Source organism: Megascapheus bottae, chromosome 15 (assembly GCF_031878675.1).
Source record: "Megascapheus bottae isolate mThoBot1 chromosome 15, mThoBot2.hap1, whole genome shotgun sequence".
In the NCBI taxonomy this organism is placed as follows: Eukaryota; Metazoa; Chordata; class Mammalia; order Rodentia; family Geomyidae; genus Megascapheus; species Megascapheus bottae.
Genome location: NC_143523.1, coordinates 42226320 through 42248678, shown reverse-complemented (window position 1 = coordinate 42248678; position 22359 = coordinate 42226320). Strand labels below are relative to the sequence as shown.

At 44.5% G+C, this 22359-nt stretch overlaps 2 protein-coding genes across 2 annotated transcripts in view; both read left to right on the top strand.

Moving 5' to 3' along the window:
* Pbld (phenazine biosynthesis like protein domain containing) overlaps positions 1–5686 on the top strand; it is a 28411-nt gene extending 22725 nt beyond the window's left edge. The window contains exons 8-10 of the mRNA XM_090346453.1: positions 876–1054; positions 4955–5017; positions 5420–5686. Of these exons, the coding sequence (XP_090202579.1) occupies positions 876–1054; positions 4955–5017; positions 5420–5532 (355 nt within the window). The 3' untranslated portion in view covers positions 5533–5686. The remainder of the gene's footprint in view (positions 1–875; positions 1055–4954; positions 5018–5419) is intronic.
* Positions 5687–20673: 14987 nt separating this feature from the next.
* On the top strand, positions 20674–21477 carry Atoh7 (atonal bHLH transcription factor 7). Its single transcript, XM_090346432.1, has one exon. The coding sequence runs from the start codon at positions 20674–20676 to the stop codon at positions 21136–21138; it is 465 nt and encodes a 154-aa protein (XP_090202558.1). The 3' UTR covers positions 21139–21477.
* Positions 21478–22359: the final 882 nt, after the last annotated feature.

The window sequence follows — 22359 nt, the reverse complement described above, 5'->3', positions numbered from 1 at the left end:
GTTCAAAGCCAGCCTGGGCACTAAAGAACAAGAGACTCTAATCTCCAATTAACCACTAAAAAAGCCAGGAAGTTGGACCATCATTCCAGGGTTAGGGTAGTAACCTTGAGCTGAAGAGCTCAGGGACAAGGCCCAAGCCCAGGGGTACGGTGGTAACCTTGAGCTAAAGAGCTCAGGGACAGTGCCCAAGCCAGTTTCCAAGCCCTGTGACTGACCTCCCCCAAAAAGAAAAGAAATGGGGGCGCCTCCTCAGCCTCCTGGTTTCCATGCCAATCACAGGACCTGGAGATCCACGCAAGAATGCCAAGATGTGTCAAAACAAGAAAAATTTCTTAAGTTGGAAGTTTTAGCATGGATTTATTTTAATAGTTTAGAATAGTAAGATAAAGTAGTGAAAAACAAAGTGTCTGTGGGAGGGTACTTCCTGCTCCCCATACAGGAAATAGGAACAAAGACTCAAAATGTTGGTTCTTATCTAGAGTCTTATACACATGATGGTGTCATCTAGCAATGTTCTAATCATTAATCTGGGAGGCCAAGATGGAGATGGCTTTGAACTGAGATCCTCAGATCTCAGCCTCCTCACTAGGTAGGATTACAGGAGTGAGCCACAATGCCTGGCTTGTCTCCTATTCTTGTACTGAAAGAAGAAAGTGGTGGGAGGGTAGTGGTGTTCTGCTTTTTCACTTTACTTCCTAGTTCTAATATCTAAGTCTTTTAATATTTATGATGTTTAACTTTTCTGCCTCCTCATCCCTCTACTCTGCCTCCTCCTACTGAGAAGCCAGAATAGGTAGCCCTAACCTGTTTCCTATTCTGTGTAGTAGGCAGTCTATGAAATGGGTTTGTCCTAATCCAGACCATTTCTGTCCAAGGTCATTTCTAGAGACTCTGAAGGTGAACACACAGAATCTGCCTCAAATTGAAGATACAGGAAAAGTGAGAGGACTCATTCTGACTCTTAAAGGAGAGCCTGGTGGGCAGACCCAAGCATTTGACTTCTACTCCAGATATTTTGCTCCATGGGTGGGTTTGGCTGAGGACCCTGTAACAGGTACTTTTTCCTTGAGACTATGGGAGAGATTAAACATGGAAGAGGAGAAGCTGGGTATAGTGGTACATGTAATAGTTCCTGCTAAGGCCAAGAGTTGAAGACCAAACTAAGCAACATAGTGATAGCCCACCATCTAAAAAAATTAATATAAAGCTCACACTATAATCCTAGCTACTTAGGAGACTGAGATCTGAGGACCAAGGTTCAAAGCCAGCCCGACATTAAATTCCATGAGACTCTTATCTCCAATTAGCCACTAGAAAACTGGAAGTGGTGCTGTGGCTCAAGGGGTAGAGCAGTAGCCTTGAGCTGGAGAGCTCAGGGACAGTGCCCAAGCCCAGAGTTTAAGCCCCATGACTGTCAAAAACAAATAAGTTAAATAAATAAATAAAAATAAAGACAAGGACAATGAATAACTATCTAGGTGACCTTCATATAACCTTCCAGATTGCTTCTGTTCTGAGCTACTTTTTTTTTTTTGCCAGTCCTGGGCTTAAGCTCAGGGCCTGAGCACTACCCTTGGACTTTTTCAAGGCCAGAGCTCTACCACTTGAGCCTGAGCACTACTTCCAGCTTTTTTTTTTTTTTTTTTTTTTTTGTATGTGGTACCGAGGAATCAAACCTAGGCCTTCGTGCTTGCTAGGCAAGCACTCTACCACTAGCCAAACGCCCTGCCCTGAGCTACTTTTTTTTTTTTTTTTTTGCCAGTCCTGGGATTGAGCTCAGGCAAGAGCACTGTCCTTGGACTTTCTCAAGGCTAGAGCTCTACCACTTGAGCCTCAGCACCACTTCTGGCTTTTTTTTCTATATATGTGGTACTGAGGAATCGAACCCGGGACTTTGTGCATGCTAGGCAAGCACTCTACCACTAGGCCAAACTCCCTGCCCTGAGCTACTTTTTTGTATGTGCTGGTACTGGGGCTTGAACTCAGGGCCTCATATTTACTTTAGTTTTGTTTTTTGTTTTTTTCCGCTCAGAACAAGTGATCTACCACTTGAGCCACACCTCAGTTCTGGATTTCTTTCCTTTTTTTTTTTTTTTTTTTTGGTGGGTCATGGGGCTTGAACTCAGCCTGGGTGCTATCCCTGAGCTCTTCAGCTCGAGGTTACCACCCTACTCCTAGGCCTAGACATTGTCCCTGTGCTCTCCAGCTCAAGTCTACTGCCCTATTCTTGAGCTAAGCCCCACTTCCTATTTTCTAGGGGTTAATTGGAGACAAGAGTCTCAGGTCCTTTTGTGCCTGGGCTGGCTTTGAGCCCTGATCCTCAGATCTCAGCCTCCTGAGTAACTAGGATTACAGGCAGGAGCCAACATGCCCGGCCAATTCTGAATTTTTCCTGGTTAGATGAGAATCTCAAACTTTCTGGCTGGATTTGAACTTTGATCCATAGATCTCAGCCTTCTGAGTGGCTAGGATTACAGGAATGAACCATCAGTGCTTATTTGGGCCACTTTGTTTCTCTGTCACTCTCCATTTCTTCACTGAAAAGTGTTATAGGAGGATCAGACAGCCTTGGTTTGTATTCCTAATTTTTATTTCTCCACCTTGATCAGATGTCAAGTTAGTCTTCTGCAAACAATGCAGTTAAGTACTCAGAAACTGACCAATAACACTAGCTATTTTCGTAATTGTGCAACTAGCTCACTGAACCAACACATCTTCTATAAGCTTGAAGATAGGAATGAAATCAATGAATATAATGCTTCTTCCTTTCATAGATGCTTACAGCAAAGGGAGGGAAAATGGTTAATGGGGAGAGTCTTCTGGGTGGACAAAGCATCATGAAAATAATAGAAAACCATTATTGAAATGAATGAGATCACAACAAAGGACAGGATGAGCAAGACTGGGATTTTACTCAGGTCAGGATTAGGTGTGGGTGGTTCTTTGTTTGGTGTTAATATTGATGGACAGGTTGATTGACAGGTAAAGCTTCTGTACCAGGTGTGCATTTGCACAGGCTTCCCATAGAGATGAAATAGTCTTGAACCACCCAAATCCTGGGTATGATAGGACAAAGAGGCCATTATAGGGTAATCATTCTTATCCTCATGCAGGCACACTTAGGAGAGGACCTGCTTACCTAATGAGCCTCCCAATTATTGGACTAAGCCTAGAAATGTGATCAGCCTCTTTACAAACCTCTTTTTGGTGTGACTTACTTGAGGGACCATTTGGTAAGCCACTTATTAACCTCAGACCTTTCTTTGAAGGTCAAGAAAGGCTATCAGAGCCTTGGTAACCATGTCTGTTATATCTGTTGTCTGGCAACCAGGGATCTTATTTGCTGCCTCCCTTACTTTCAAGCCTCCATTTCTTGTCAGATGGTGAGGGCCAGAATGGTTTCAGGACCTTGACTTACTCCCTGAGGAATAAAACAAAAGAAATTCCAAGCCTATCCCTTTTGACAGCTCAGGAAGATGTCCAATATGGACATTCTTCTTCCCACCATGGAAGAGAAGTGAATTCTGAGCAGATTCACGTGAGCACAGATGCTTCCCAAAAATTTCAGTTGGCACAGAGCCTGTTTTTAAACTCCTGTAATGATATTTTCTAGGGTGCTGAGATCTTTGGACTATGAGGACCAACCTTGTGGATTGGCTTAAGACTCATTTGCTTCTTGGGATATGGACATAACACTAGATATGTTTTCCTGAAGGGGAGAGGCTTTTTTTGCTAGTTGTGGGGCTTGAACTCAGGGCCTGAGCACTGTCCTTGGGCTTTTTATTCTCAAGGCTAGCAATCTGCCACTTGAGCCACAGCACCACTTCCAGCTTTTTTCCTGTGTATGTGGTACCGAGGAATCGAACCTGGGTCTTTGTGCATGCTAGGCAAGCACTCTACCACTAGGCCAAACTCCCAACCCTGCTTTTTAAAATTTTTTTAAATCACAAAGACTTCTCCTGAGTTGTGAAGATTACAGATATGAACCACTGGCACTTGTCTTTATTTCTTCATGTTTATTTCTAATCTCTGGTTAAAATTTAAGATATAATCATGTGAGAAAAAAATCCTTGAAAACAAATTCTTTGTCTCACCCTTCCCTGTAGCCCAGGAATGCTGGCTCAGGGTAAAACTTCAGTGTTAGAGCCAAGGCCCAAACTCCAGCATTTCCTTAGTGAGGTCGGGCCCCTTACCTCTACACACTAAATAAAGGTACATAATGAGGGACAGAGGAAGGAGGTTTTCTTCATGGCATGGGCAGCCATGGAAGGCATCACTTCTGCTAAGTTTTTGGTGTAGATATTTTTGGGTACAGACATTTGACTTAGGTTAAAATGGTAGAATTGGGCCAGGAAGTGAAATATTTACCGTCTCAGGTCACAGATGCAGTCAGAGATGGGGAGACTGTTGTCTCAGGATTGGTCAGCAAACTTGTCACAACGAATCATTGGCATCTGGCAGGTGTTTTGTCTCCTTTACACTCCTTTTTTGCTTTCAAGATGGCTACAAAGGCAGCTCTGTAATCCTATCTACTCGGGAGGCTGAGATCTGAGGAGCCAGCCTGAACAAGAAAGTTTGTGTGCCTCTTATCTCCAATTAACCACATACCAAATAAAGCCAAAAGTGGAGGTATGGCTCAAGTGGGAGAATATGAATCTTGAGCATAAAAGCTCAAGGACAGCACCCAGGTCCTGAGTTCAAGCTCCATTACTGACATGAAAAAAAATTAAATTTTAAATTAAACCTGCAGCCAGCTGGGAGTTTATTTATAAATTCTGTGTCTTTCTTTTGGTTTCCACTCAAATTCTACGTTCTGCTATGGCTAGGTTAACTTGAAGATTGGATGACCTAAGGTTTAGTCAAACTAGACAATGGATAGTGATCACATATACACTAATGGAAAGGCACCCTGTTTTATTTGAGATTGCCGTACTCTTTTTCCACTTCTTTTTAGGATCTGCACATACTGTCCTCAGCAGCTACTGGTCCCAGCAGCTCGGGAAGAAAGAAATGCGTGGTAGGACAGTTCTTTTCCAATTGCCTTTTTTTATTTGGTTGTCTCATATGCCCTTGAGAATGTAGTAAAATGTTATCTATCACTCATGTGAGATAGCATTCCATAACTATAAATATCCTCTTCTCCAAAACTCCTCCAGCTCTACCTCCCTCAACATGCCGACACTTTGGGTACAGTAAATGTCTAATAAGCATTCATTGAATAAAACTAATTTCCTGTGGTCCAAAGACAGTACCAGGCCCTGAGTTCAAGCCCCAGGATGGGGGTGGGGGGTGGGGAGGAAACAACAGCAACAAAAAAAACCTCTAAAAACTGTCAACTGTCTTAGGAGGACTCCAAAGTTGGTAACAAAAAGTCTTTCACTACATTCTTAGTTGGTGACTCCCTTTGTGCTTTGTTTAGCCTTCCAGTGTTCCTGCCGAGGAGGAGAACTGGGCATTTCTCTGCGACCCGATGGACGAGTTGACGTGAAGGGTGCGGCTACTGTGGTTTTAGAAGGCACGCTGATGGCCTAGACAGGCTGTGATAGGAGGCTGCTTTCTCTGAGAACAAAGTGTTTTCTGCATGAAAAGAAATGGAAGAGGCTACGTTTAGCAAGTGGAAGACAGATCCGTGGAAATTTAATAACACTTACAGAATAATTAACTAAGGGAGTTTAAAAAATTCTATTAGAGATGGTAGCAACTAGTAATAAATATTATCTCTTTTGATTATAATACCAAAAATGAATAGAGAGGGAACTATATTGGGAAGAGTGAGAAGTCATGTAATATGAATATAGAATATTTGTGGGCCTTTGAAAGATTATGAGGATATAGAGAACACTATTTTTTCTTGCCAGTCCTGGGAAGTTCTCTACCACTAGGCTAAACTCCCAGCCCAGAGAAAGCTATTTTATGATTTAATGCCAAGAAAAGAAATATGTCACATTACCAATGGATTATGCTTATAATCCTAACCACTTAAGAAGCTGAGAGGGCCAGGAGTTTGGCTGGTGGTATTATACTTGCCTAGCATGCATGACGACCCAGGTTCATTTCCTCAGGCTATACCAGCTTTGAGTGAAAAAGCTAAGGGACAGTACCTAGGCTCTAAGTTCAAGCCTAGTACCAGTACTAAAAAAGAAAGAAAGAAAGTAAAAAAGGAAGGAGGGGGCCGGGAGTTTGGCCTAGTGGTAGAGTGCTTCCCTACCATGCATAAAGACCCAGGTTCAATTCCTCGGTACCACAGACATAGAAAAAAGCCAGAAAAGGAACTGTGGCTCAAGTGGTAGAGCTCTAGCCTTGAGAAAAGTCCAAGGACAGTGCTCAAGCCCCATAACTGGCAAAAAAAAAAAAAAAAAAAAAAAAGGAAGGAAGGAAGGAAGGGAGAAAGAAAGAAAGAAAAAAGAAAAAAAGCTATGATATATATAAGCTACTTAATGTGATAGTAAAATTAAGTGCTGAAAGTAATGGTGTCTTAATTTGTTTAGATATGTGACTTTTGAATGATGACTTTAACATAATTTTTCTTTTCTCTTAATAAAATGAGTTTTAAGCCGGTTGTGGTGGGTCACACCTGTAATCCTAGCTACTCTGGAGGCTGAGATCTGAGGATCAAGATTCAAAGCCAGTCTGGCACCAAAGGACCTGAGACTCTTATCTCCAATTAACCTCTAGAAAATGGAAAGTGGGGCTTGGCCCAAGGGTAGGGTAGTAGCCTTGAGCTAAACAGCTCAGTGACAGCGCTCAGGCCAAGCTCAAGCCCCATATCCCACCAAAAAAAAAAATGAGTTTTTAAATCCAGTGACATCGCCAATATTGAATATTATAGCTGACTCTGGGTTAAAAAGGATTCCTTGTAGCCATTGATGCCAATTCTCAGCCATTCAAAAAGCAAGGCTAATGTTAGCAATTTTACTACTACCTTGTTTCTTATTATTATTGACATTTGCTAATTAAGAATGAACTTAACCAGGTCTGTAAGGCTAAGGCAAGAAGGACACAAGTTCTGGGTGAGCTTGGGTTCAATTGAACGAGTAACAGCTAGCTAAGTGGCTAACAGTTTACCACACAGTTACGGGCCATGATACCAAAGGTGAGAATCACTGACAGGTTTTCAACAACTGTGAGTGAGGTTTTTCCTTAACTTTTACTGAACTATGCAAAGAATTTTATGGGCTAGTAGTATGGCTTCAGTAGTGGAGCACCTGCCTAGCTAGCAAAAAATCCTGACTTCAAACCCAAGTCCCATAAAAACAAAACAAAAACAAAACCGTATATAGTTGGCTCACATCTGTAATCCTAGCTACTCATGAGACTAAGGATTGTGCTTTGAAGGCAGGAAAGTCTGTGAGGCTCTAATTAACCACCCAAATCCCAAAGCAAGTGGTAGACTGCTAACCTTGAGCAAAAATGTTCAGGGATCGTACCCAGGCCTAGTTTAAGCCCCAGAACCCCAGCAAGTACACACACACACAAACACACACACACACACACACACACACACACACACACACACACACACACACACATTGACTCATGCTTGTATCTTAGGTACAGCCTCTCAGGAGAAAGAGATCTGAGGATCACAGTTCCAACCCAGCCCATACAAGAAAGTCCATGAGACTCTTATCGAACAAATTACTTAGAAAAAGGGGCCTGTGGCTAGCTTTGAGCACAAAGGGGCTCAGAGGGGGTCAGTGCCCAGGCCCTGAGTTCAAACCCAGGACTGACAAAAAAGAAAGGAAGGAAGGGAAAGGAAGGGAGAAAAAAAGAAACGACCTGAGAATCATAGCATTATAAGCATCTCTGGTAGACAAATGGTGGATGTGCCCCCCCAGCATGGGACCACCTGGGATCTTTCTAGAAGTGCAAATTCACAAGCTCAGTCCCACACAAAGCGAGTCTTTTACATACCTCTGAACTTCTATAGACAGTGCATCTGTGAGATAGATTCAGAGAAGACAGTTAAAAATCTCACTGGCTTGGAGAAGGGTCCCAGTGCTTTGCGTTTTCATAAACCTCCAGGAGAGTCCAGTCTAGGTTTAAATCTGAGAACCACGAGATGTTCTGACTTCCAGATTTTGCCACTGCTATCTTTGCTCCCAAGTGACAATTGTCTATATAGCAGATGACTTCTAAATGAGCCTGGCTTCAGATTCCCTCTGGCTGTGATATATTTGCTGTTCAGCGCACTTTTGGAGGAGCTTTAAAAAACAAAAAAATCAACTTGCAGTTTTATTCAGCATAGAAAAATTATCTGTGCTCAGGTGGGGACTGTTCAGTACTGTGTTAGTAATAAATAGATTAGTTAATCAGCCATGATTTATTAATGATGAATTAATTATACCTGATTGTGCAGTTCTACTAGCAAATAGACCTTTAAAGAAGTTATTTTATTAATCATCACAATGTTAATTGTAGACATTGAAGGACATTAATTAAACACATAGCCATATGTAGAATAAGTTGGGCTGCTGAGACATGCAAGAATAAGAAATATTCACTTTTGAAGGGAGCTAGAACAAACTTTATGCAGTACCAGGGAGTTCACTTGGCAATATAAATTAATCATTGCCCAGTAATACTAGAAAAGTTTCTAGTAGGGATCCCTGCATCAATATGTGTATAGCAGTCCAGTGAGTCTTTAAGGGGAAGTGTCGTGTAGTCCTGTTTTGTGTTTTACACACTGCTATAACACACTGCATTCTATGGGATGGATGTAGAAAACAAAGAGGTTAAATTCTCATGCCAATGCTGGGTGCTGGTAGCTCATACCTGTGTTCCTAGCTATTCAGGAGGCTGAGACCGGAGGCTCGTGGTTCAAAGTCAGCCCAGGCAGGAAAGTCCATGAGACTCTCACCACCACTTAATCACCAAAAAACTGAGAGTGGAGCTGTGAGTGCTAACCTAGAGCACAAAAGCTTAGGGACAGTGCCCAGGTCCTGAGCTCCAGTCCTAGGAGCAGAGAAAAAAAAAAGTCAAGTCACAGTTGTTCTGGGTATGTGAATGGGATGCTGGAAGTCAGAAGTGGTGGCTAGCCTGAGTTCAAACCTCAGTGAATCCCTCTTCTCCCATTTGCCCCCTACAAAAAAAGAATTTACAGCCTTATGTTGTTGGGACAGAGAAAGAAGTCCACCTGAAGAGGAATTGGGTAAAATCAAGGAAAGCTAAATAACAGGAAGTGTTTCCACACTCAACTCAGGTTAAAGGCTGTGACATTAATGAGCATTTGCCGTATGGGTTATCTGGTGTCCAAACATCATTGCCTGGCACCTTGGGAAACTCCTGTAAGTGCCTGAACAATGGCCAGGGTCTGCCTTTCCTGGCAAATTAGGGGCTGGTAACTGCCACTAAAGCTAAAGCTAAATAGATCAGAAATATATTGGAGTTTGGACTGGAGCATGGTGATACAAGTCTGTGGTGTCAGCTATGATTGAGGCTGAAGGTAGAAGCATTTCATTCTGTCTTTCACTAATGGTAGTTTGCTAGTCATACTGTTTTGTATCTTGGCTTGTATAATTTGCTGAATGTCCTGGTGGCCATTCTTATTTCCATTTTATATGGAGGAGATACATGTTTAGGGGTATGTTGTGAAACAACGCAACAAAAGTGAATCTGTTTAAAGTCAGTCAGCTGGTTAGCATGGTTGGGTCTAGGTTCACTAGATGAAGGATGTGGACCAAATTCAATCTGTTAGGTATTCCTGCATCAGTCATTGGAGATGTGATTCTTTGCTGTTAACTCTCTTGGGCAGTGCCTCCAAGTCAGTTTCCTGAGGCTGCCAAGGGTTCCTAGAGAGAGGCCAGAGTGGCTGCTGTCACTGTGAGACGGCTCTAGGACTTTGTGTAAACAATCACCGTTTGAGGTTATTGGAATACCTTTGGGCCAGGTTATTTTAAGTTGTAACAGTTTGTGAATTTCATCATCCAACTAAATGCTCTCTCCAGCTAAAACCATGATTTCAGCATAAAAGAAAAGAAGAGGTAAGTTAAAAGTGAACACCTGTTCTTCTAAAATTGCTTTACTGCAGGTACCAACCCTAGAGAGTTAGCAGATGGTTGTGTGTTTCTAAGCCTGACCTCAGCAGCCCTTCATCAATCTTCAGCTGAGTGATTCTCAGGAAAGAGGAGACTCTGGCTTCCCAGAGCACACACGATCTTTGATTTACTTACTACCTGAAGACCAATTAATTAGCCCATCCCAATTCTCTCAAGTTTTTCTAACAAAGCTATGAAACACAGGGGCATAGCCTGGCTGGGGCAGTTTTTATACTACCTCATTAATTACTGTCACTCGAAACATGGATGCTGCTAAAAGATTAAAATAAAAAGCATCATTTTACAACATGCAGAATGAGAGATCTCCAAGGCCTGCAACTCTCCTGTGCTGACTCCTGAAGCCTAAGGGCTCCTGTATTAAAAATTTCCACTACTGCATGAAGACCGGGGTTCGATTCCTTGGCACCACATACATACAAAAAAGCCGGAAGTGGTGCTGAGGTTCAGGTGGTAGAGCTCTAGCCTTGAGAAAGTCCAAGGACAGTGCTCAGGCCCTGAGCTCAAGCCCAGGATTGGCAAAAAAAAAAAAAAAAAAAAAAATTTCCACTACTGATTGTAGTGGTTCATGCCTGTAGTCCTAGCTACTCAGGAGGCTGAGATCTGAGAATCAAAGTTCAAAGCCAATCTGGACAGTAAAATGTCTGTGAGACTCTTATCTCTAGTTAACCACCAAAAAGTCAGAAGTGGAGCTGTGATTCAAGTGGTAGAAGGCCAGCCTTGATTGAAAGTGCCAAGGTACAGCACTCACGCTCCAAGTTCAAGCTCCAGTAGCAACACAAACAAAACAAAGCCTCCACCCATCCACCCAGACTATCAACTGCTTATCCCATTTCATCCTTACTCAAGGCTGACAAAGAGGCATGTTCGTCATGAGACCACTTGCTGCTGGATAGCCTAGCACTTTAAGAAAAATTAGGGCTTTCATTATTTTTATTTTGGAGTCACAGGGTTACATTGTTTTTTTAATGATATGGAAGTCATTCCCACTTACCTTTACTTATCTTCTTGGTGGGTTATCAGGGGATCTTGCTTACACTTTTCCCTTTCTGCCTTTCACTTGGCTCTATCTTTTCAAGTCACTTGTCTGGTCTTCTCAACTAAGGCTCAGCTGGGAAGAACCAGAGCTAAGTGGGTGGATTGGATCAGGGAATATGCCTAAGGAGACATAATAACTATATCCTACTCACCCCCTTTTAGAGACAGTCTTGCTGTGCCACCCAGAATGGCTTAGAGCTCCCAGATTGAAGAGATGCTCCAACCTCCTTCCCAAGAGCTACAGCAACAATCACACCCAGCTCCATTTGTAAAGATTAATTTTTCTGTGACTCTTCTCCATTAAGGAAGAGGAAGAAGAGAAGGAGGAGGAGGAGGAGGAGGAAGGGACCCAAAAGTTGACTGTTGCTATTAACTTTCTCATTGAAAGCACCATCGCAGAATACCACACAGACACACAGTCTCTCATACAGCAAAATAGGATTAATGTCATCAGGGGCCGGCAGGCTAGCTCTCTCCAGGTAAGAGAGTAGCAGCCTGTCCTTGAGAAGGAGGCTTAATTATATAGTGCCAGGGAAGCTGAGGGCAGGACAGGGTGGCTGAGGGCAGGAATTTTCGCTGAAGGTAGGAAGTACTCTGCAGCTGGACAGAGATCTGGGTGGACAATATTCAGCTGATGCAGCTGGAGGCTAGAGATACCTGTAGTTGTGGGAATGGAGTGGGGGCTATCAATTATGGCCAGGCCTGGCCTGTCACCTGATGTCAGGAAAAGGGCAGAAGAACTAAGATGAAGACAATCAAACCAAAATGGAGGAGACACTATCACTCAGGACTGGGGGCTATGGCTTAAGTGGTAGAGGACTTCCCGTTGCTTTACAACAAGAAAACAAGCCGTATTTTTTTCTCCAGTCCTGGAGCTTGAACTCAGGGCCTGGGCACTGCTCTTGAACTTTCTCAAAGTTAGTGAACTATCACTTGAGCCACAGCATCACTTCCAGCTTTTTCTGTGTATGTGGTACCTCGGAATCAAACCCAGGGCTTCATGCGTACTAGGCAAGCACTCTACCACTAAGCCACACACCTGGCTCTGAGAAGCCACATTTTGAATGGTCGAATTGGGGGTCTTTATTAAAGGGCCAGCAAACATAGGCAGGGTCTTGCTTGTCACAAAGACCTGCAGCCCGGCGAATACACTTAACACTGTTAGAAAACTAAATCATGAGAGCAGGAGAAAAAAAAGAGAGAAGAAAAACAGTACCAACAAATCAGGTCAGCTCCAATGGAGACCTGAAGTGGCACTACATGGTGACCAGAGGAGAGCCAGGAATCAAGATATACAAGAGTCACAGCACATGAGCTAGTTTGGACCCAAGCAGGGATCTTGTTCATGACCCAAGAATGGCAGGTCGGCAACCCACTGTCTAAGTCCGCATCCAAGCCCTCGGGAATTCAGGCAGAACCATCAACTGGGAGGCTCAACTCTCTTCCACTGTGATGACAAGATGATGCCAGTCAAATCAAGCACTCGACATTCACCACCTGGCCAAGATGGCACCAGTTAGATTCAGCATCCCCATTTTACTGTGAGGCCTTGTGCTTAATTTTCAATACAGCAACAAAGAAGCTACCTTTTCCCCGCTTGATAGATGCTATTTCTTGGTTGTGTGTATACATTGCTTTTTTTTTTAATATGAAAAATTTCAAATATACTCCTTCCCTATCCAGGCACATGTTCACCATATAGTTTTAACATAGCAAATCATGACCAGTTTCATTTCACATATGCCCCCCCCAAAATCATGCACCTTGGGTGCTATGCTTGGGTTCACTCTGTAACCCCATTTTTTCAGCTAATTGAGCTGGGAAGGAGGTGATCTGGGGTGCTGGACTCCTGCCTGGCTGTCTTCTACTCCACTCTTGAGGACCGAAGCTTGAGAACACCTCAAGTGTCATATTCTATTTTACTTGATAGAGAAACTCAAGGCAACCAGGCGACAGGCAGGACAAAAGGACAGCTGTGAAGGGTTGCCCACAAAGTAGGTCATCTTTGGAAATTATCTTCCACTTCTCATTCAATTTTTAGGAGAGTTTTAATTATGCCACCAACAGCCCACATGGGAACAATCAGGGGCTTAGGGCTGGGTTAGTGGAAAAGAGTGACTGAATTAATTTGCATAACCATTTACCTTAATTAGAATGTCAAAAGTTGGTGACAAAGGGGCCAGCTTGTGCTTTGACTTAGGATCATTTTAATTTAGTTCAATTTCCCATGATTACAACTGTCTTCCTCTTTGCAAGTCTGGTATTCCTTCCTTCTAAACGATCTGTGGCAAAAGCAAAAACTAAAGAACCAGTGACTTGCTGGGACTTGGAAATGACCGAAGAGGTTCCTATCCTTAGTCAAAAACAGCAATTTTGGTTTCTACCTAGACTTATAGTTGCATAGAATTTAAACTTGATACTGATAACTTACTCAGAACTGATAACTTACCTTTGAATCCAGAAGGCTGCTCTGTGTGTGTGTGTGTGTGTGTGTGTGTGTGTGTGTGTGTGTGTGTAAAGGAATACAAATCATCAGATTTTCTTGTGAGGAAAAAAATACAGCATCTTTGAATAGTCATTTCTATTGCAATATTTGCACATAAGAGTTGGTGCATGATTATAATACTTAAGATGTACTCATTAACATATTAGTGAGTGTATTTAAATTAATCATAAGATTTGTATGCCTACAAGATTTGAAAGTACAAAAGGGCTGAGAACACACAGAACTCCAGATCTCAGGCACAGAACCACCGAGACCCATTAGAAACTGTTTAGGCATGCTTCAGCGATTCCAGAGTGGCTGGTTGGTGAACCACTTACTCAGGTCCTAGTTAAATTAGGCATCCTCCTGTTTTTCTGCCCTCATTCCCCCTTCAACAGCAGGAGGCCACCTAGTTAATTGGTGGAGGCTGGGAGCGGCTGTCTGTCATCTCTTGGGGGTGGCTTTGGGGCCCTAGAGGTGGATAAGAGGGTGCGGCTGGCCTTTCCCCTGCAACATATGGGGAACCTGCTTTGCTTTTCAGCCCAAGTTCCAGCAGCCAGCTTTAGTGGAGAGGCCTTCCTGCTGGGAACACACCCTACAAAGCCCTGAGCCCGCAGCATCACTGGGAGAGGTCAAAGCAGTTCTTAGGCTAAACAGGCATCTGGCAACCATGCCAATTGGAAATCAATGGCCCTCCCTGGGTGGGTTTAATTTTATGGTTATTTGCACAAATGTGTAACTCCTAATGGACTGGACAGAGCTCACAGCATCTTCCCAATATTGTCCCAATGGAGTGTGATGTCTTGACATGCCTAGTGTTGAGGCCTATCAGGCTTAGTCAGACTATTGATGGAATTAGCCATTATTTTGTCTAGGGCTTAGAGAGCTTGCCTCATGGCCCGGCCACCTTAATAGCAGCAATGGAAATATGAGGGTCTAATGACTCTCCAGGTATGATGTCTCACCTCACCTGTGGTAAGGTGTTCCAGATAGTCAACAAGATGAAATGCTTGGGTGGTAAACCAGTGCCTTTGCCTCTACAGTTTTCCTATTTATTAACAATAGGAGTTGTATACGTAGATAGATCCACTGGATCGAGATTTGACCTAAGGGTTTTGTTTGTTTGTTTGGTCTGTCGTGGGGCTTGAACTCAGGGCCTGGACACTGTTCCCTGAGCTTTTTAACTCAAAGCTAGCGCTCTACCTCCTTGAGCCACAGCTCCACTTCCAGTTTTTGTGGTGGCTAATTGGAGATAGGATTCTCAAGCCTCACAGACTTTACTGCCCAGGCTGGCTTTGAACCACAATCCTCAGATCCCAGCCTCCTGGAGTAGCTAGGATTACAGGTGTGAGCCACCAGCAACAAGCATGTCTTAAGTTTTGAGTCTACCAAGGGCGCAACTCCAGAGCTGAGAGGCTCCAATTTCAGATCAACTTGAGGCTCTGTCCAGGACTTGCAGCCCAGGCAAACCATCACCTGAATGACATGGACCTGAGTGATTGCGTAACACTCCCCATCCCCAAAGGTTTCCGTGTGGTGAAAGCTGGATCATCCTCTAGGCAGAGGTAATGAGTCCATCGCTGTTCTGCCACTCAAGCATCTGTCTTGGCTGTGAGCAGGACTTGCTGTCCTTTGGAGGTAGTATGGAATTTATCTTCCTTCTAGGTTTTTGTCAGGACAAGAGTTTCCAAGTTGGTGAGGGTGAGCTAGAAACTGAACAAGTTCTGAGCCAAAAGCTGCACAGCTTGAAAGATAGCAAAGTAGAGGAAAGACCCAGCATATAGTTCTTCTGGAAACTTTACAAGACTTCAGTGACAAGCTCCTTCCTTGTGGATATCTTTCCCTTTGCTAGTGATCAAACCTCACTTAATAGTTGGCAGATTTGAGCTGACCAGTTAAACTGCAGCCCGGCACCAGTGGCTCATCCTAGCTGCTCAGGAGGCTGAGCAGAAAAGTGCTTGAAATTCTTATTTCTAATAAACTACTAAAGCTGGAAATGACGCTGTGGCTCGTGATAGAACACTAACCTTGAGCACAAAGTAGAAAGTTTCCACCTATCACTGGGCATAGTGGCTCATGACTGAAATTCTAGCTACTCAGGAGTCTGAAATCTGAGGTTGGAGGCAGCTCAGGCAGAAAAGTCTGTAAGATTCCATCTCCAAAATAATCAGCAAAAAGCTGGACTGAAGGTATGACTAAAGTGGAAGAGTGCCAGCTGTGCAAGCAGGACCAAAAAGTAAGAGGCCCTGATTTCAAATTCCATCAGAGAGAGATGGGGGGGAGAGAGAGGGAGAGGGAGGGAGAGGAGGAGGGACAGAGAGAAAGAATTGCAACAATTTGGTTTAAATCTCTTAGCTTCATTTATGATTCTCTAATTGAAACCATATAGGTTCAGAGCATTTTAGCCAGCATCATGCTTAGACAGACAGGAAACACATAATGTAGAAGACAGAACTGAGGTATAGGTATTAATGAGTCACAGTTGTCTGTCTGCCTGGGACTGACTGAAACTCAGCTGCTACTACCGATGCCTTCATTTGACATAATTGACTCCATCTTGATTTTTTTCCCCCTCCTGTGCTAGTTTTGTTTTATGATTCTCCATGTGGGAGACAGCATGTGTGTTTCTTAAACTTATTTGACAGTGGATCTTTTTTTTCTCAGAAATGTCTAATGTAGTTCAGACTGTGTTCAGAAATGTCTTATTATATGCCCTCTTAGTCTGTTAGTCTGTTTCAGCAATATAGCACTATTCTCTATCCTTGAATCATGACTCAGACAACAGAACATCTAGTTTATGCCTGTTCCCTTCTCTCTTCAAGTTATGATGGAACTGGAGCTTGAACTCTGTGCCTGAGCACTGGCTCTTACTTTTTTTTTTTTTTGGTGGGTGGTAGGATTTGAGCTCTGGTCCTGGGCGATGCCCCTGAGCTCTTCAGTTCAAGGCTACAACCTACCCCTTGAGCCACAGCACCACTTCCTGTCCCTTACCTGTTTTAGCTCAAGGCTGACACTTTACCACTTGAGACGCCTCTGTTCTTTTGGTGATTAGTTGGCCATAAAAGTCTTACAGACTTCCTTGCCTTGGCTAGCTTTGAACTGTGATCCTTCCATCTCTGCCTCTTGAGGAGATGGAATTACAGGCGTACATCCCTGCTGCCTGGCTTGTTAAGTTTTTGATTCTTTGGTTGGGCTTCAATCTCACCAGCCTGGACACACATGGATTAAAATTACAATCTTTCCTGTCAAAGTAGTTGCTTGACATAAGCACCACCATTTTCTTTTTTTTTTCTTTTTTTTTTTTTTTTGCCTGTCTTGGTGCTTGAATTCAGGACCTGGGCATTGTCTTTGGGCTTTCTCAAGGCTAGCGCTCTACCACTTGAGCCACAGCACCACTTCCAGCTTTTTCTGTGTATGTGTTACAAGGAATTGAACACAGGGCTTCATGTACGCCAGGAAAGCATGCTACCACTAGGCCACACTCCTGGTCTGTAAGCAACACCATTTTAAGGATAGCTGCCATTGTATAAGAAGCTATTTTAGTTAATTCATATCCTACTTTTTTAAGAATTGTCTTTCCAAGGCCTAGAGGCATGCCTGAAGTAGAAGAACACCAAATGAATAAGTTGTTTTTCTAATAAATTTTGACTAAGTGTCTTGGTTTTAGTTGATTGCTCAGATTAAGCTCTCTGAAGCTAACCAATGGTGCAAGATTGTGAATCTAAATTCCAAACAATCAGAATAAAGGACACTAATATGTTAGAGATGAAAGCTGGGGGTTCTGCCCCAAGCTTTTTTACTTGGCTTCATTTGTTTTAACATTTCAAAATATTTTAGGGGCAGAGAGTGTGGCCTAGTGGTAGAGTGCTTGCCTAGTATGCACAAAGCCCTGGGGGTTCAATTCCTTGGAACCACATACACAGAAAAAAGCCAGAATTAGGGCTGTGGCTCAAGTGGTAGAGTGCTAACCTTAAAGAAAAAGAAAAACCCAAGGACAGTGCACAGGCCCTAGGACTGGAATATATATATTATGTATATATAATGTATATATTATATATAAATGTTATTATGTTTGTTTGTTGTTATTGTTTTGGTTGGTTGTAGGGTTTGACCTCAGAGCCTGGTAGCTGTCTCTGAGCTCTTTTGCTCCAGAATAGCACTCTATTTCTGGTTTTAGTGGTTAATTGGAGATAAGAGTCTCATGGATTTTTCTGTCTAGGTTGGCTTTGAACCATGATCCTCAGATCTCAGCCTCCTGAGTAGCTAGGATTACAGGTATGAGCCACCACCAGTGCCCAGCTTTAGTTATTAGTTTAGATGTTTGGTTTTGTTTTTTAAATTTTGGGGCGGAAGTTTGGCCTAGTAGTAGAGTGCTTGCCTAGAATGCCCAAAGACCTGGGTTTGATTCCTTGTACCATACATAGAAAAAGCCAGAAGTGGTGCTGTGGCTCCAGTGGTAGAGCTCTAGCCTTGAGAAAGCCCAAGGACAGTGCCCAGGCCCTGAGTTGAGTCCTCGGGACTAGCAAAAAAAAAAATTAAATTGTTATTATAATGGGATATTTGGGGTTACATTTACATAAGTCAGGTAAATAGTACATTTCTTGTTGGATAATGTCACCCTTCCCCTGGTCTCTCCCAGTTTTTCCCTTCCCATCCCCAGCTAGTGAGTACCACTGCTGCCTTCATTCACCCTTTGTCCCTCCATTTTTGTGACCTCCCTTTTTGTCCTCCTAAAGACAGACATATGAACAAACAAAAAGAAAAGAAAAACAATAACAAAGAAAAAAAACCTCTTGTTTGCCTTTCCTGGAGTTCATTTTGATAAGTATTATTTTCTATGATCAGAGACACATAGGCATCACCCACCCTTGTTACTTGTCAGCAGTGCCCCTTTCTGCCAAAGTAAACTTGGCCTTGCTGATTTCCTTGTGTCCCTATTCCTACATGACATCCCAATATCCCAAGACATTTCTGAAACCTAGCTTGCAAAACCATCCATCTCATTAATTTGTTAGACAATAGTGATAGGAAAAGGTTACTGGGACAGTTTTGCAGAGAAACATTCTGTGGAGCAGCGTGGAGGGAGATAAGTGAAGAGGAGAAATGCTAGCAATAGGGCAGATGTCCACAAAAACTCAAATATATGTGGCATGTTCATGACTAACCCGTGTGGACTTTGCCATCAGGGATGGACTATTGGCAATCAAGGCTGTTGTGACCCAGAGTAACAGAGCTGAGTGTCTCCGTGCAAAAGTCTGTGCTCAACATCTGTCATGCTGAAGGTCATTAGTGTTCAAGTGCACCCTATTGTCTTGGTATTATTCAACTTCATTTCATTGTCACTGCTTCAGTTGGGGATTAATCAACTATTTATGGGCAGGGTAGTGACAATGGGGTTGGTGTGAGGCAATGACAGGGGGAAGCAAGTCATAGTTTTAAAAGAGTCTTGATTGGTGAGAGCTTGTTGATGGCTTAATCCAACAAACACATCATAATAATGCTGACATGTCCAGATTTCAAAAGGGCAGAGAGCTTGCTTGGAAATATCCAGAAATCATTTTGAATGGAAATTGTTTGGCCTTTCTTTGCCTCTTGACTCCACTGAATAACAATAAACAAGCTGACATGAGAGCATCAACTGAAGGGATTCTTGGTATAAACCATACACTGATTTTCACGGGTGGAATCATGCTTTGTGCTTGTTCCTTAGGACAGGTGATACAAAAAGTTGTATGAAATATTTGCAGCCTTGAAGAAGAGAGAATGAGAGGGAGAAAAGATCTTCCTTTAGATATTATTTTTAAAACCTCACAATTTATGTAGACGTTTTTCTTTTGCACATATGTGTATATTATTAGTTTTATTAGATTTAAATAGCAAAAATACCTAAGGAATTAGTGATCATACCTATGTATTTCCTACAAACATTTATAAACAAGGGAAATAAAGTATAGACACTGATTACTTTGCCTAGGCATCTGAAATCATGTAATCCAAGCACATAATTAGAATAATATAGCTTTGGATAGACACATTAATACCTTTCGATATGTTATTTCACAGAAAATAGCCCAATCATTTGCGCAGCAAAACAGCCAAGTACTATTAACACTGGATAATTTGGCCCAATTTACTTATTAGATAAAATCAAAATGTCCATACATGTATCGGATCACCATGATGCCAGATGGGTCACACTTCTCAACATAGCTCGGTCTTGTTATGCTACACTTGAGCTGTATGATGCCAAGGGCAACATCCTCTTGCCAAAGATTTCTAATAATTTTTAAAACCGCAGTGAAGTTTTTTTGTTGTTGTTCTTGTCGTTTGGGTTTTGTTTTTTGTTTTGATCCATAAGCTGCCTGCTGATATGGGAAAAGAGTGGCCAAGCGCTCCCCCCACCCCCACCCTGTTGGTCTTTTGGGGACAGCCAGGCCACTCCAGATGGCGTGCGTGAACGTTAGTGCTGGCCACGGCTTTGGAGGAACCTCAACAGACGAAGGCAGTCGTGTCAGGATTTTGCTGCTCATCCCCCCCCACCCCTCCCCTCGCAGTTCCCAGGGTGGGAAGGTGCTGAGATGGAAGCCGAGGGACGCCCGCCCACCTGCCACCACCTGTTCCCTCCTTTCGTCCACGGCTATAAATTCTCCTCCCTCCAAGATGCACGCAGCACTCTCCCACGGCTGCAGCGCGCGGGGAACGCGCTCCGGCCGGCCCCGGGCGCGCTGGGGAAGACATCGTCCCAGCTCTAATCTGCCTGGGAAAAGCCGGCTGGGCTCCCCCCGAGGACTGGATAACCAAACGCCGCGCAAGAAGGTTTCCTTCTCTTTCTCCACTTCACGGTAGGCGGGGCGGGGGATGACTCGTTTCTGGAGCATCTCCATCTCCCGTACGTGTTAAGAGCCATCCAGCAGCACCGAAGACCGAGGCGCCCGCACGCCCCACCGTCACTGTCTGCAAAGGAGCAGATCTGTGCGTGACTGATTCGCTAAGAAGAACCACGCCGCGACGCGATTCGACTGACCCACACCCAGCCCACGCTCAGCTGGGTTCCGCGCAGGCCGGACCCCGCCCCTTCCTCCTCCAGCCCCCGGGATGAAGTCCTGTAAGCCCGGCGGCGGCCCCCCGGCCGGAGCGCGCGCCGCCGCCCTGTGCGCCGGCGGGGTGGAGTGCGCAGGCGCGTGCGCCGGGGCCGGCCGGCTGGAGAGCGCGGCGCGCAGGCGCCTGGCGGCCAACGCGCGCGAGCGGCGCCGCATGCAGGGGCTCAACACGGCCTTCGACCGCCTGCGCAGGGTGGTGCCCCAGTGGGGCCAGGACAAAAAGCTGTCCAAGTACGAGACGCTGCAGATGGCGCTGAGCTACATCATGGCCCTCACCCGCATCCTGGCCGAAGCCGAGCGGTTCGGCTCGGAGCGGGACTGGTCCAGCCTCCACTGTGAGCACTTTGGCCGCGACCACTACCTCGCCTTCGCGGGCGCCAAGCTGCAGGGCGACGGCGAGCCCTACGGCCCCGCGAGGCTCTTCGGCTTCCAGCCCGAGCCCTTCCCGATGGCCAGTTAGGACGCGGAGACGTCCCGCGGGATCCCTCCACCCATCCACCCCGTCCCGCGATGGCCAGGGAGGGCGCGGGACCCGGCCGCGGGGCACCCCGCTCCCCCCCTCTTTGGCTAGTGAGGGAGCTCCCCACTCGGGAGCCCTGCCACTCCCACTGCCTAACCCTCTAGTCCGTCGAGGACGCGGGTTCGAGCCGCTGGAGCCTCTCCAACCTCCCCCACCCCCTTAGGCGCAGGGGCTTGGGAGAGTCCGTGATCCTGGGAAGAAAATCCGTTCACTTTCCCCCTGCTACTGTCACTTCGCATCCTCCCCACACCGCGGGGCGCCTCCCTTCTATCCCTCGCCCCCCCCCCCCCGTTCCTTTCCCGTCTTGTGTTATGAACTTGTTGTCAGCCTCTAGGGGTCCTGACCCTGGCGAATGACCTATGGATTGCTGTGAACATAATCTCCTAAGCCCCTGACGGAGCGGAGGAAGAGCCGCCGGCCTGGGCGCGGCGCGCTGCCGGGGGAAGCGGCGAGGTCCTGCCCGGCTCGCGCCGCTGTGCTCGGTGATGTCTGTGCATGCATCTCATTGACTTTCTTTCTTTTTCCTGCCAGTACACGAGCATGAGTGTATTTTTTTAAAGCTGCGTTTTACGTGATTAAAATAAAGATTTTTGTAAAATACGCATAGCACGCGCGTTTGTTTATCCTGCCTGCTCGGGGAGGAGGAGTGTTTCCCCGACCATGGACGTACAGTCTTGACGCCCAGTCCCACCACTGACAAAGGTGTTTTTCCTAATACCTGGCAAATATGATAAATAAATAAATATAAATAAAGCAGGTAAGGGTGCCAGTGATTAATTTGAGATTTTTCCCTTCTGCGTTTGGAACTTAGTATCTTTTGGGTAGTTATTTAGAAAGGAGTTGAATTTAGCCTGTAATCCTAGCTACTCCAGGCTGTCCTCTCCCATGGGCCACCAAAAAAGCTGGAAGTGGAGCTGTAGCCAGAGTGGTTGAACACTCACTTTGAGCATGAAGGCTCAGTAATAACACCCAGGCCCCAAGCCTCAGGACCAGTAAAAAAAAATTATATATACATATATATGTATATATATATATGGAATCATTTAGCATTTAAATAATAGGTCATTATAGTTTTTCAATATTTTATTTTTTCTTACTAAGTCAATGATTGAGTTATTTCCACAAGCAATAACCATCATTCTTTTGTTTGGGCATTAAAAA

Coding starts and splice junctions, on each gene's coding strand:
- Atoh7 (XM_090346432.1), top strand. CDS start 20,674: ATGAAGTCCTGTAAGCCCGGCGGCGGCCCCCCGGCCGGAGCGCGCGCC.